A 14786-nucleotide genomic window follows, 5' to 3' on the forward strand; every position below is an offset into this window, starting at 1 on the left:
CTGTGAGTGCTGCTGAGAGAAACTCACTTCAAAGTTAAAGTTCCATGATTTAACACACAAGGACTAATGTAAATATACAACGGTCTGCTGGTAATGGCCTGCTGATTCCACGTAAGTCTTGACTGCTCTCTCAGTCCACCTCTCACTACACATCAAGGTGTCTCTGATGTGCATGCTTTTGTAAAAAATACCTTTTTTTATAAGTGTGCACACACATACATGTATATGCCACAGCATGAGTTTGTGGGCCAGAGGATAATTTCTCTGGAGTCAGTCTTCCCCTTCCACCTATTATTGAGGCAGTGTCTCCCTTGCTATTTCTACTGCTGTCCGGCATTCACAGGCTTTGAAGAGATTCTCCTGTTTCTGCCTCTGCCTCTCATCTTGCTGTAGGACTGCTGGGATTGCAGCTATGAGCCACCACACCTGGCTTTTTTTTTTAATGTGGGTTCTACAGATCATTCAGGTTGTATGGTAAGAGTTTTTAACCTACTTAGCCACCTCAGAGATCCAATTCTTTGTCCCATTTAGGATACATGTCTAATAATAAGCATACATTAGATATTGCTAGGATATCCAGCAGGTTTTTAATAGTGTCTTTCAGGTTTCTTGTTCATGCAGCTAGCTGGATATGGGCACGGTTCCTGAGGAGACACAACCCAGGAATGCCAGCAGTGTATTCATAGGCAGTTGAACACCGAGAAAGAGATAATTGGTTAAAAGGAAAGAAGAGGGTGATCTATTGGGGGTGTAAGAGAAGGCAGGAGTCTTGATGGATGAAGTGGATGTCTAGATGGCTTAAAGTCTATAGGAGTCTTGTGCTACAGATGGGGACCAAAGATAATTTCCCCCAAAATTTGGTGTGTCTGAAGTTAGTGAAAAGAGCTTTGTGATGGATGAACCTGCTCTTCTGAGAAGACACAGCAGCCCCCCTTTACAGCAACGTTTATTCATCCATTCTGAGTATTCATTAAAACACCCTCATTCTCAGGTAATGGGCGTGTGGAAAACTACTACTGCCCCTTGACTTCCTGAAGGAAAGAAAAGATCCCATTGACTCTCAGAAAAATCTGTTCTAATGTGCTACATGGCAAATTGGTTTTCCAGAGCTTTCCAAATGTGATGTGGTACCAGCTGTCCACAAGTCTCTTTGTCATGGATTAGTTCCTATGAACTGGGCCACCGGGTTGTTCCCCGAGAAGGAAGTCAAGTTGGGGAAAACATCTGCAGAGCAGGATGGGAAAGGGTGAGCTGAGAATGCTGAGGTGCTGAGTGGCGTTTTTTGGGTCCTGCATCCTGAACAGTCCTTGATGGTGCTGTGACTCTGTCACCAGTTTCTTGATGCCATTAACCCTGAAAGACCTCCTCTTAAGGACCCATACTGCCTCAACTGTCCGAGTTGAGGTAATCCTTTCTTCCGCCATGGAAAAGAAGCACAAAATGAGACTTGGGCAAAGTGCATACCTGGCAGGATTATTTCTGGAAAGCCCATCTTCCGAGCAATCGCTGTTGATCTGTCCACCAGGTGTGAAAAGTTCTTCTGAACCTGTGTGAGGTCACCTGGCAATAACTTTAAGGACACCCAAAGACCTGTAAGGGGGAAAAAGAGGGACAACCTTCCAGTTCACCATATAATCTTTGCAACAGGCTCATAGAATAGAAGCTTGTATGAGACCAACCAGACACCTCATGACCAACATATAATCCTCCCCGGGTAGAATCATTTCTATGATGCTTCCTTCAAACTTGTAAGAGGCCTTACTTGGGTAGTCAACAGATATAATTGACTTCAGTAGAGAACAAAATTGGTAAAGATTATGCCAACTGATACCAAAGTGGCTTGTTCTAAGTCTAAGAGTATGTGGTGGTGCCAGAAGCAATACAGATGTTAATGGAAACTGTGGGATTACATACTTACACAACATGGCAATTTAATACGGGATGGCAGGGGCAGGGCAATTCACGAAGAAAGAAATGAATGTCAGGGGCTAGAGACTTGGTGCAATGATTAAGACCTCTTGCTGCTGTTCCAGAGGACCCGAGTTTGAATCCCAGCACCAGGGTTGAGCAGCTCACAATTTTTTTGTAACCCCCAAGGAATCTGTTACCTCTCTTCTGGTCTCTGTGGGTAGCCACACTTGTGGCAAATGCTCAAACACACAAACATATACATAATAAATAAAAAAAAAATAAAAATGCATATCTTTAAAAATCTAGCTCTAAAAAGTACTTTTCTTGGCACTTAAAGCAGAAGCAATTTAATGTCTCATATTTTAATTAAGGTAAATTGCTAATAAAGAAATAAGTAGGGCCAGAGAATACTGAAAGGAAAAAAGTGAACAGCTGTTAAATCTCTGCGAACTACGTGATTTATTTATTGATTTTTACTTTAGGTGACTGAGTGTTTGGCTTGCATCATGTTTGTCCGTATACAACACGATGACTGGTGCCCTGGGACAGCTGAAGGATCGTAAGGTTTCCTCGAACCGAGGTTACAGACGGTGCAGGTTGCTGTATGAGTCCTGGCAACTAAACTCAGGTCCTCTGCAAGAACAGAGAGCGCTCTTAGTTCCCGAGCTACCTCTCCAAACCCTGAATCAGTCACTCTTAAACAAAAGAAAAGTTCATGGACGTTTTGTGAAACAAAAACTAGGAAAAAATGTATTTTAAAGAAGACAGAAGAATAATTATCTGTTGGGGTTGGTATGGTGCTGCTGTGTACTCAAACATTGGCCCCCAAGATCTGGTTGCCCTAAAAAGAGTGAATTCTCACGTACACCAGCTTCTGTTGTGCAAAGCTTGCTCCCCGAGTAAATTGGTCAATAAAAGGCTAAAGCCTGTGATTGGGCAGTAGGTGGGACTTGAGGATTGAGTGAGGAGTCTCAGGAGAGACCGGGATGGAAAGGACAGGGGAGACCTGCATAGGAAGAGGCCACCATGAGAAGAGATGGACCATGAGCTTGTAGCCAGGAGAAAGAGCAAGCATCAAGGGGCATATGGCTGGGATGTAGGTTAGAATAGTTCTAAACCTGCCCATAGGCCTACAGCTGTAAATAAAATATCAGGAGTGTGTCTCTCATAGGACTAGCTAGAATATATAATTTATTACAATTATCTTCCTTAAAAAAATGAGATGGTAGGCCAGGAAATTTATGTATCTCTTAGACAATACAGACTCGAGGTGCTTATTTAAATACATGAGGACTACTTGCCACCTTTCAGACAGGGGAGGATATGCAGGATGAACACTTGGCACTGAGGACAGGCAGCACAGCACCATATGTCTGGGATGAGGCTTGTTCTCACCACTGACCCAAAAGTCCTACCACTGAGAATTCCTATGCAGTGGTCCTAAACACAGAGAAAGCTTCACTACAGAAACAGTCACGGCAGCGTGGCTTAAATTTACAGTAATAAGCTATTATACAACACTTAGGTGCCACAGAGAAACATATGTAAAAGGGGGTCTAGTTAATGTGTACACAGAGAAACGTATGTAAATCTAGTAATTTGTGTTCCGATTCTGTGTGGCTCTTACATCTCTCTACCTGAATAACTGTGAACATGCAAGAAACCAAACACCCTGAAAACCGTGCTTCCCTGATGGCTTTCATTTTGAACAGCAGTCACAAGGTAGTGAAAAAGACCCGGTGCCACTTTGAGAGCCAAGTCTGGGCCGCCATCTTGGAACTTGAATTTTAATGCTGTGACTATTTTTCCTTACTGTTTTAATTTGAAACATTTCTCTTAGCTGGAGCTATGGAAAGACAGGTACAGCAGGTTCCAGAGAAAATATGAAAGCTCTGCAAGGAGCCTACAAGTTCATATTGATAGATATTTGGATCGCTCTGTCTCTTAGTTTTGGAAAGCACACTTAAGGGGCAAGTTTATTGCAGGAGCAGTGCATATGACCTCCCGAGCCATTTTCTGTTGGCACCTTTACTTCAAGGAGTTACCACTGGGAAGAGGGGGCAGCAAAACAGTCTGTTGCATGGAACTTACAAATTCAACCCTGATGCCACATGGGAGATGTCTGAGAAGGGCAGTGTCCAAGGGAGGCTGTTTGGTATCAGAAGGGATGGTGAAAGGGCAGAGACCTTGCTCTGCATGTTCCCTCCCCCATCCCCACCAAAAGTCCCCTCACCCAGGGTAGCCTGTGTACCTTGTCCTTTGTGATTCACTTCCTTGGCAGCTATGACTTTATTTAGAACCGAAGTGAGTGGCTCATTCTCTCCAATCACATGGGAGGTTATCAAGGGTGACATAATGAGCTGTCTCTGGCGGATGTAGGTTTCCATGGCAATTCTGGGGAAGACAGGAGAGGTAAGGAGGAAGCTGGAAGTAGAGAAAGTCTCTAAAGTATGACCGAGAACATGGAGGTCTTACAGGAGCAATCTGGAAACACAAACCTCAGCAGAGGGCTCTGGGCAAACCACTGCTTTGGACTATGTTCCTGCATGGTCCACCAACAGGACAAGCTAAAGTTGACAAGGACTCTCTCACCATGGTGCAAATGCAGCAAGGCTTTGGTTAAGTACAATATCTCTCTTCCAAGACATCAGCACAGAGCAGGAACAGCTTACCCTCCCCCAAAGGGGCTGGATTCAGCAAGTATGCCAGTGAAAGTCCTCCAGAAAGGTTACTGACAAAAATGACCTGAAGCTGACCCACCAGTTAGCTGCCTTCTGTCTTCTGTCCCTGCTGTAGAGCAATGACTAATCCCATGTTTGCTTTCCGCCTCTGTCCTCTGCTTGGCTCATTGGAACACTTATTCTGTTTTATGGTATGCAATGTTGCCCAATACTTATAATCTGGGATTGGGCAACAGAATAGGAAATAAGGTCAACTAAGTAAATTGCTGTGATTCTGTCCCTGATACATTCTTCCCTTCATTCTCCCATTGACCATATATACGTATGTATGTATGTATATGCATATGTACACACATATGGGAATATCATATATATTGAGATTGTAATCACATTTTTTCCCTTCCATGTTCTCCTTCTAAATCCTGCTACATACCCCTCCTTGCTCCCTCTCCTTCAAACTCATGGCCTCTTTTTTCACAAATTGTTAATGCATGCATATATGTACATACATAGAATTCCTAATACCCTGTTCGGTCCATATAACTCCACCTGTATGTTTACAAAGCTGGCCATTGGGAACTGAGGAACAATGTGTGTGTCTTCCGAGGGAAGAACAGCTCTCTGGCCCCATTTTTCTCAGCTGCCTTTAGCTCTTTGTATAGTGTTAAGGCCTTATAGGCTTTTGCTCTTCCACTTGGGCACGTCCATTGGTGTCGCCCTTGTTCAGCGCATGTCTGGACAGTCCTGCTGATAAGGCTTTAGGGGTGCAGTTCCCTATTTATTACTAGGAGACACAGTTTCACAGCAAACTCCCTGATCCTCTGGCTTTCATGATCTCCCCATGTCCTCTTCTTAAAGATGTTGTGGAAATGACAAGACAATAAGAAAGTGGGCAACAATGGCCAAGTGCTAAAGCCCTGAAGTTCAAGGGAATGACTAAGGACAGGTTAAGCCATTAAAGTCAGAGGCATTTAGATGTGGCTGCTCAGATGGGACAGAAGGAAGAGCCAAAGGACAGGAAACCTGGCTCCGGGACTAGCTCCACCTGACTGAGTACTCTGCAGGATCCTATTCCCCTCGGAGGCCCACATCCACATGGACATTTGATATGTGTGGAGGATACTGGGAAGGGGTTTGGAGACACGCAATGACTTTAAATTTAGGATTGCAGTGGCCAATCAGCAAATGAGATCCAGCTGAATTAGCACATCGGGTAAGGTCGACAGAGGGGGAGGACAAAGGATCAAACACAGCCCCTATTCTCTTAAAGTTGTCACCAATAACTACAGTATCAGCCTGTTGCCACACGATTCAGCAAATGAGATCCAGCTGAATTAGCACATCGGGTAAGGTCGACAGAGGGGGAGGACAAAGGATCAAACACAGCCCCTATTCTCTTAAAGTTGTCAGCAATAACTACGAGTATCAGCCTGGTAGTGTTGAAAGCACTACCAGGATGCTTTCTTTGTGTACATCCTTTTCCGGATGATAAAACACACTGAACAGGGGCTAGAAATGGGGAGCCATTCTCTGTGAATGACTCTCCTCAGGTGGACTAGCAGAATTCACATATAAACCCTGCTCATCATAAGCCATTGCAGCTTAGGGAAACAGGAGGGCAGGCCAGGGGTTGCAAGGGGGAACATAAACATCATTTTACAGTGGCAGTTTGCTGCACACTGAGTGGTAATCAAATTAGGGATCCACTCCTTGGGGACTTTAAGGAAAGCACATGCTACTTCCAGCAGGACTATCTCAGAGTTCACTGCTGCTGTGTGGACGATGGTTCAGAATTTGGACAGAAAGGCATGACAATGAAGGAAGAAGCCTACTGAAAAGGGGACTATAAATAAAGGAATTTTTCAGATAGTCTTTTTTTTGTCTGTGAACACAGAACTTGATATGGTTATATATGTATGAAAAAAGTGTAGTATTCATGGATATGAAAGTTATGATATCTGTCTTATACTTGTCTAAACATATTTATATATGTCACAGAACACACACACTGCAGGTACCACATTTCAGTCACCCGTGAGGAGCTACATACTTGAGTGGTGCCATAAGGCCATAACCAGGTGACACTGTAGCTACCTTTCATTATAGAAGTATACTCTGTCATGTGACACAAAGTCTCAGATTGTCTAAGGATGAATTTCTCAGTCCATGTCCCCTCATCAAGCAGCAAATACTGTGTGTGCAGATTCATCTGCATGCACATGTGTAAGGAACAATCTTTGACCATACTGTGGTTTTCAGATAATCACTGTCAGCAGCAGGCTTTGTGAAACACTGTTATACACATTCTTGGAGTAGGCTGGAGCTCCAGTAGGCTGGAGACTATTAAGTCTATATTTTAAAAAGTATTGGTAGCAGCCTCAGGAAAAGAGAAAATCTACTTGGCATAAGTTCCCATAGTATTAACTTAGAATAGTGCAAAGGTACAAGGCTTAGGAATTCTTCCATTTTTAATATAGTTGTGTATAGTACATTTATTGTGGAAAAATAAGAGTTAACAAAAACTGGAGTAAAATCCTGAATAAACCAAGAGATACAATCAGTTAATTAGGTTCTTCACAGAATCTAAGATTAAGGCTTACAATTTTTATTTATGTATTTTTAATGTGTGTGTGTGTGTGTGTGTGTGTGTGTGTGTGTGTGTGTGTGTGTGTGTGGTGTGTGCCATGGCACTCACGTGAAGGTCAGAGTAGAACTTGTGTGGGTTCTCCTTCTGCCTTGTGGGACCTGGGGTGTGAACTCAGTTGCCCAGTGCAGGTGGCTTTACCAGTTGAGCACAGTGTAACACTGTATACAGATGAGGAATGTGGGTTTCCTTTCAGTCACCAAAAGAATGCCCAATATTCTTTTAAAACCTGATCAAGCCCCAAACTTAACTTTGCTTTAAACTGAGCTCCACGGATCCTCTGAATTTGTGTATCATTTCTTTATGGGCTTATTTCCTTATCAGGACCTAATTAATCTCTATTAATTCTATATGTATAACAAGAACACTTTCCTACCATTTGTTGCAAATATTTTCTTAATTTTTTTTCCTAAGTTAAAAATGGGGGTAGGTTAGCTCATGGGTTTTTTTTTTAATTGTTTTATTTTCTTTTGTTTGAAAATACTGATGTGTGACTTTAAAATAGCTTTCCAGAGCTCACTATTATATATTATTTTTATTGTCCTGTAGATATTAAACTGTTCAATTTTCTGCTTAATTATTTGGAGTGTGTTGGTATACGTCCTGATGCTAGAGCTCCCCATTTGTTTTTTGAAACACTGAACTACAATTTAAAAATGCACGTCTCTTATATAGTTATGTCCTTCTGTCCATTTGCGATTGGATTTGCATGTATGCATGTGTATAAATGATACATTTTTATTTACATGTATGAGTCTCGGTGAGTTTCTGCGCATGCGTGGAGTTGTCCGCAGGATCAGCAAAGGCACATGAGACCCTCTGGAGTTACAGGTGCTTGTGAACCATCCAACGTAAGCTCTAGGGAGCAAACTTCAGTCCCCTGGAAGAGCAGCTAGTGCTGTTAACCACAGAACCATCTCTCCAGCCCCATCATTTGCATGTAGTTTTTAAAAGATCTTTTCACTCAAATATCCTCACAGGCTGGCTTCTGAAAAATCCATTTGTTCTGTCAATCTGCAGTGGCCGATGTAAGTCAGAAGAGACAATGTGCTATAATTGGCATTGACCCCTGTTAGGGGTCATTTCCAGAAACCTTTTGGCCTCTTCCTAGACCACCATTTATCTACTGGATTCCGGTGCAGGTGGACCTGGGCCCTTTATGCTATATTCCCCCGGTTATTTCTACTGAGTTAGGAAATGCTTGGTTTACCCTCTTTGAGTCCAATGTGAAACCCCCTGATTAAAGTCTTCTGCATAGGGACCCAGGTCACAGGCTTCCAGCAGAACTACCTTTATGACTCCAGTAACAGAAAGGGTCCCTCCCTCCTTCTTCTCCAGTCATGCCCCACTTGAATGGCTAAGCTGTACCTCAAGTCACCGGGGATGAGTGCCAGATACTTACTGCTGAAAGGGGATAAAATGCTGCTTTTCTTCATCATCCACCTTCCCATGTACGATATCACTAATATCCATCACTAGGAGAGAGAGAAATGTCATTAGAGACACTAATGGGTTCATGGCTTCCTGCCTCCCTGAGCTGTATCAAAGAGGATGGTGTCAGCAACATAGACCAAGAAAGGGACCAGGGACCAAGCAACAACAATCACTTACTATACCACACCCAGCAGGGCAACAAGCCATGAAAGGATCAGATATTTTATATCCAACCCTACCGGACACACCTTCAAAACTCTGCAAGACTCAGTAGCTATGTTACTAGAAAACTTAGACATTGTTACTATTATTATTACTATTATTATTTTGATAAGCATTTGCTGAAAGACATAGAGAATGTATATTTCTAGCAGGTCTGCCTAGAGAGAAATTCAAGATTTGAAGTGGCTACCTGTGTCTTTGATTTGATATATTCTTGGTTTCTACACCAGCCTTAAAAGCATCAGAGAACAGACTATCAGCAATTGACACACACACACACACGCACACACACACACACACACACACACACACACACACACACACACAAACCCCATTGCAGAAGGGTACTTCAGTACAGACTTGCTCACAAGTTTTGCTTTTGTTGTTGCTTATCTGCTCTGTCTGTGTTGTTTTACAGGGACAGAACTTAACCCAGGACCCAGGACGTGCAAGGGAAGCAAGGTACCACTGAGCCCACATCCACACAGTTACTTTTAAGTTTTTAGCAAAGCCAGGGTATGAATTAACAATGAGAACTGTAAATCACATAACCATTAGGCTCAGCTACATAGAGGATTAATTAGGAATCTGCAATTCAGCTGGCTGCCATGAGGTAAGAGGTGAAACCGTGGTTAATAAATCACAGTCTGACCATAAAACACATTAGCAATCCATTTCTCCACGACCCAGATAGTTTGTCTGTAAACAAGAGAAGTAAGTACCGAGAAACACAGTAATACTGAAAGAACTAGACAACGCAGTCCGCCAGGCCAGGGAATAATGCTTGCATTGCCCGGGAAGGTGCACACAGTTGGGTATCACACGCAGCATGCTGTTAACACCTAACAAGACCTTATAAAAACTGCACCAAAAATCACCAAATAACCCATTTGTCAGTGTCATCATCTCATGATACGTAACTTGGGTTAATGATCACCATCAGGGTTAAGAATGAATTCATCTTCTCTGTATTCAGTACCCACCACTCCCCCACTCCCATGCACACATACACATGCTAACACAGAAATGTGGATGAAAGCCTCAGGTTTAAGTGTTAGTTTCTTTGGCTTGTTATGAATGGCAGTGATACATCTTTCTTGTACAGACAAATAAATACATTTACATTGCCGTGTGGATGACTAACTAGGTCTGGCTGGGTTCCTTTTATCTTTTGAGACTCAATTTGAATGCTTGACAAAGTAGCAACGCTGAGCAAGTGGGGAGAGCACTTACCCATTAGCTCAGTACTTGAAAAGCTGAGACAGGAGTATCTGTACGTTCCATGCCGGCCTGGGCTACAGAATGAGACTGTGTCCCAAGAAGTCAGTAAAAAATGCAACACTGCTTCCCTAGACACTCCTTGAGCAGCAGGTATGGTGGAAACAGTCAAAAAGACATAGTACATAGTCATATGGGACAGAGAGGCTATCTCCTTATCACAGAAGCCCCAGGTTTGACTGAAGAACATGGAGTATCTGGCCCTGGTCCCAGGAGCGAATTTTTGACATTTCATTGATGACTTTCAAAAAGTGTTATAGAGGCAAATCTAATAAAAGATCAAATATCTGTTCTTGAAATTTAAGAAACTACAAAGACAGAGGACTTCTTGGGACATCCTGAGGAGTGACTGAAGCTAAGGACCCTCTTCGAAGGCCCTTAATGGCACAATGGCCTTTAAGAAGTGAGTCTCCTAAGCAAGGGAAACACTTTGCAGTGAATCAGAGGGCAGCAGCAGAGCACACACTTGCAAGCTGTCCTACTATGTATGGGATATGGTGCTGGGTGCAAAAGGGAAACACAATCAGTGGTTACACAAAGAAACAAGACTTAGAGAGCTGGCCGACCTGGGGCATGAATGTCGTGTGCCCAAGACCAACCACAACAACATGACCTATTGCTTCAGTCTTCAGGGCCCTGTCCTGCTATCTCTGTCTGCCTCCAGCCATCCATCCATCTTTCTCTCTCTCTCTCTTTTCATTGCTCTAAGTGTGGTGTAATAGACACCATCTTTGGGTGGTTAAGAGGAAGCAAGTACACGCACCTTACATAACCACCACCATCATCCACCACTAGAACGCTCATTTTCTCAAAGGGAACCCTATCCTCAGAAGCGATTCCCTCTTCAAGCCCTGGCCATCCCATTCAGTGGCCTCCGACCCCGACTCTCCTTAGCACCTCATATAAATGAACCCTGCAGTGGCTTGTTTTTTGTGTGTATGGCTTATTCTACTTAGCTCAAGGTTCACAACATGTAGCAGTACTGTGGCGTGAGTCAGAAATTCCTTCCCTACTAAGGCAGAATAAAACCTCCTTTCCATGGCTGCGCCACATTGATTTATCCATTCATCTACTGATGCATGCTTGAGTGACATATTCCCCTTCTGCTCTCATGAATAATCCCACTGTGGAAGTGGTGTTTCTTTAAGACCTTGCGTTTCGATTCTTTTGGGAATATGCCTAATATTAATCAATTATGATTAATTGGTCTACAGTTAAGTCTTTTAGAAACTGCTGAGAAGAGGGTCTCATATTCCTTGGACTCTGGGCTTCCGTCGTACCTGCTACTCCAAAGGGCCTCCGGAGCCCACAGGTGTGCTTTTTGCCCTCCTTCAGTTCCATTCGGCCCACCCGGACGATCTGGCACACGAGGCTGATGCGTGGCCGGATGAGGTCTGTACTGCTCAGGTCCTACAAGCATAGAACACGTGAGAGGCTGGCTGCAATGTCCTGCCTGGAGCACACCACCCCATGCCAAACCATGCCTCTCTTTCTCTCTTTTCTTCCTTGGTTCTTACTTCAAATTTCAAGATTAGATCAGACTCAGTCTAACACTTCTAGGTAGAGAGGTAGGGAGCGGGGCAAGGGGTTAAAAACCAGGATGCTCTCTGATGTTGTGGGTCCTTCTGCTTCTTGTCTTAATACAAGACACATGTCAGTGTCAAATGACATAGAAACTTGCATGATGCTGACGTCCACTGGGCATCCACAGAAGCCTGTAAGGGTCCAGGCTGGACTTGATCTTGCTGTGTAACTGAGGCTGACCTTGAACTCCAGATCTCCCTGCCTTCACCTCTTTAGTGCTGGGATTACAGGTGTCCACCATCCCCCCTGGCCCCACTCTTCAATCTCAGCTCATCTTCTAAGCAATTCCAGAGTCAAGTGTAACCCAGGCATGGTTTTGTGAGGTTCCATTAACACTGAATAGCAGGAGGTGTGGGGGTAAAATTGTTTCTATTTGGAGCTGAGGTTCCTGTGTGTGTGTTCTTAAGGAGAGGCAAGCGACCTAGAAATGAGTTCATATATCTCATTCAGTTAGCATCAAAAATAACTTCATTATATCTCAGAACCTTTTCATGAAACAGCAGCCCCAGCCTTCTTTCTGAATCAAGAATTACTTTTCAAATAATCACTCCAAATCTATGCCCTGCAATTTGGTAGAGACACATCACTGAGACAGCAACATACACCAGTAATCACCTGCCCTGATTCTCTGCTTGAGGTTCTGCAAACCTTCCATTAATAGAAAACTGAGTCACTGGGTGGCAGGTTCTAGAGACCGTAGCATATTGATATCATTAAATAATACACATTTATAAATGAGTTCTGAAGGCTGTTTAATGACCAAGGAAATGGCCACCACATTTTATTTAACCAAAAAGGCTAGACATGAAATTTACAGACTAGATGACCCTCTGGCTGGCTGGAAGAGAGCGGGGATGGGGGAGGAGGAGGGGAGGAAAGGAAAGAACAATTGCAGCTGTAGTAAGTTATGACTGATTAGGACAATAGACCAAAGACTTAACAGTGCCTTGCAGGACTAGACACATGGCCTGACAAACACTATTATTGCAGGGAAAACCTCACTATTTCAAAACTGAGCAAATACTAAAGTCTTGGGGAGGGGGCATCTCAGAAAGTTCTGTGCCTGCGCTTGCAGAGGTGGAGATAGGAATGGCTCCGTGTATGGACAGAGAAGCCTGTGTGTGTCCTGGAGCTAGGAGGCTGACAGTGGGGACAGAGACAAGAAGTTAGGTGTCACTAGAACTTGGGCTCAGTTTTTCCTCTCTTGGACTTGGAAAGAAGAGGAGATGAAGCACTTGTGTGGGCTGATGGGAGACGGAGCTCCCTCTCTATCAGAATTAGGGACCTATACACCAAGGTTTCCCAGGGCCCCTGGTAGCCCCAGGGTGAGTCCTTAAAAGGAAAAGGGGGAGGAGCTCAGAAAGTTCAATCTATAAGGAAGACAGTTGCCAGATCCAAACTACAGCCTCATACACTGCCACGCTCCTGGGCTGCATGCTGCAGCACCAGGCAGAGAGGGAGACTGGGTCACATTTGCCCTCATTGTGATCTTGCTTTGGAAGCTTGTCTTCTAGTTAGGAATCGGGACAGCTGATGCTCTTCAACCTCTCTGTCTTCCCTAAATGTCTTCTATTTTATGTATTTTGGAATGCTGGGCACTAAAATCATGGCCCAGTGCTTGCTAGAGTGTGCCCCTACCACAGTTCTTCACACCCAGCACTTAATCTATTTAAAACACTAGCTTCAAGGCTGGGGAGATGGCTCAGTGTACACATGCCATGTAGGCATGAGAAACTGAGTCCAGATCCTCAGAACTCATGTAAAGCTGGGTACGATAGCACACACCTGCAACCCTCATGTTCCTAGGTAAGATGGGAGACAGACACAGGAGACTCTTCAGAACCGTTTTGTATATGTTATGACAAGCAGCAAAGACACCCTGGTCCTAAAACAATGTGTGAGGTGAGGACAGTAAGAAAACACCAGAGGCTATCCTCTAACCTCTGCACATGAATGATGACACCTGGGTTACCAGGGGAACACACACACACACACACACAAAGTTACAGATGCTACATATATGCATGTAGCAACAATTACAGGGGAGAAAAAGAGATCGTGAATTTTAAAGAGAGCAAGAAGAGGTATATGGGAGGGTCTACAGGGAGGAAAGAAAAGGGGGTAATAATGTAATCACATTAATTTCAAAAGTAAAAAGAAGAATAAGAGGAGAAAACCATTGTCATAATAAAATCAGTAAACAACTATAAGGAAATTGAGAATGAAATTAAATAAATAAATATACAATTAAGGCATAAGCACATATTCTGGCAAAGCCCCTGGAAGCACTTCAGGACTGCTGGTGCTGTTTAAATTTACTGCTTGTGTCATTATTGTCTATGTTTGTCTTTTCCACCAGCACAAACACTGCTCAAGAACATAGTTTCTTTCCCTGTTTTGTTCACGGATGGTCAAGTGTGCACATCAGCATGTGGTACCTAGTACGTGTTCACTAAGTGAATAAATGACTGGGCTATACCTACTCATAGGACAAGGATGTCCTACCCTTTTTGCCTTTTATGTTTTCCATATATTTACCACTATATCCACTATAAGAAAACATTGAAAACAGAAAGTGGGGCTGGGCTAGTAAGATGATTCCACGGATAAAGACACTTGCTGACCAGACTAAGGACATGAGTTCTATCCCTGGGTCCTACCCAGTGGAAGAAGAACCTACTTCTGCAAATTGGCTTCCTCCCTCCACATGCTTAGGCCACAGCAACACACCCACACGCATACATAGACATAGACGTAGAAAATAAATGAGCACAGAAACATCTTATGAAGAAGGCAGGACTCACGGTGAACACTGCTTGGAGGTTATTGAGCTTCTCTATCTCCTTGGGCATCCCATTACTGCCCCAGCGAATTAGGTAGTTCTCACTAGCAGAAAAAAAGAAGAAGAAATTACCCTTAATCAGAGGCCATCTGGGACAGATGCTGCTCACAGACTGACTTACAGGGGTCAAAAGAAGGGACAGAAGTGTCTCATGGCAAGGCAGGTGCTGGGGAGCCACACACACTATACC

At 43.6% G+C, this 14786-nt stretch overlaps 1 protein-coding gene across 4 annotated transcripts in view; it reads right to left on the reverse strand.

Moving 5' to 3' along the window:
* The window catches only part of Dock5 (dedicator of cytokinesis 5), a 178967-nt gene that overhangs the window by 69598 nt on the left and 94583 nt on the right, over positions 1–14786 (reverse strand). For 3 of the 4 annotated variants that reach the window (XR_015638031.1, XM_087585775.1, NM_001372012.1), the window contains 5 exons: positions 14559–14640; positions 11451–11580; positions 8639–8711; positions 4163–4305; positions 1465–1590 (listed from right to left, as the gene is read on the reverse strand). Coding sequence is in view for 2 of the 4 variants with exons in the window: in XM_087585775.1 (XP_087441901.1) it covers positions 1465–1590; positions 4163–4305; positions 8639–8711; positions 11451–11580; positions 14559–14640 (554 nt within the window). In the remaining 2 variants the exon portion in view is untranslated. Of the gene's footprint in view, positions 1–1464; positions 1591–4162; positions 4306–8638; positions 8712–11450; positions 11581–14558; positions 14641–14786 lie in introns of those variants that run through there. The other variant, XM_087585776.1, reaches the window with a different exon arrangement.

This window comes from Rattus norvegicus, chromosome 15 (assembly GCF_021556685.1).
Source record: "Rattus norvegicus strain SHRSP/BbbUtx chromosome 15, alternate assembly SHRSP_T2T, whole genome shotgun sequence".
NCBI lineage: Eukaryota > Metazoa > Chordata > Mammalia > Rodentia > Muridae > Rattus > Rattus norvegicus.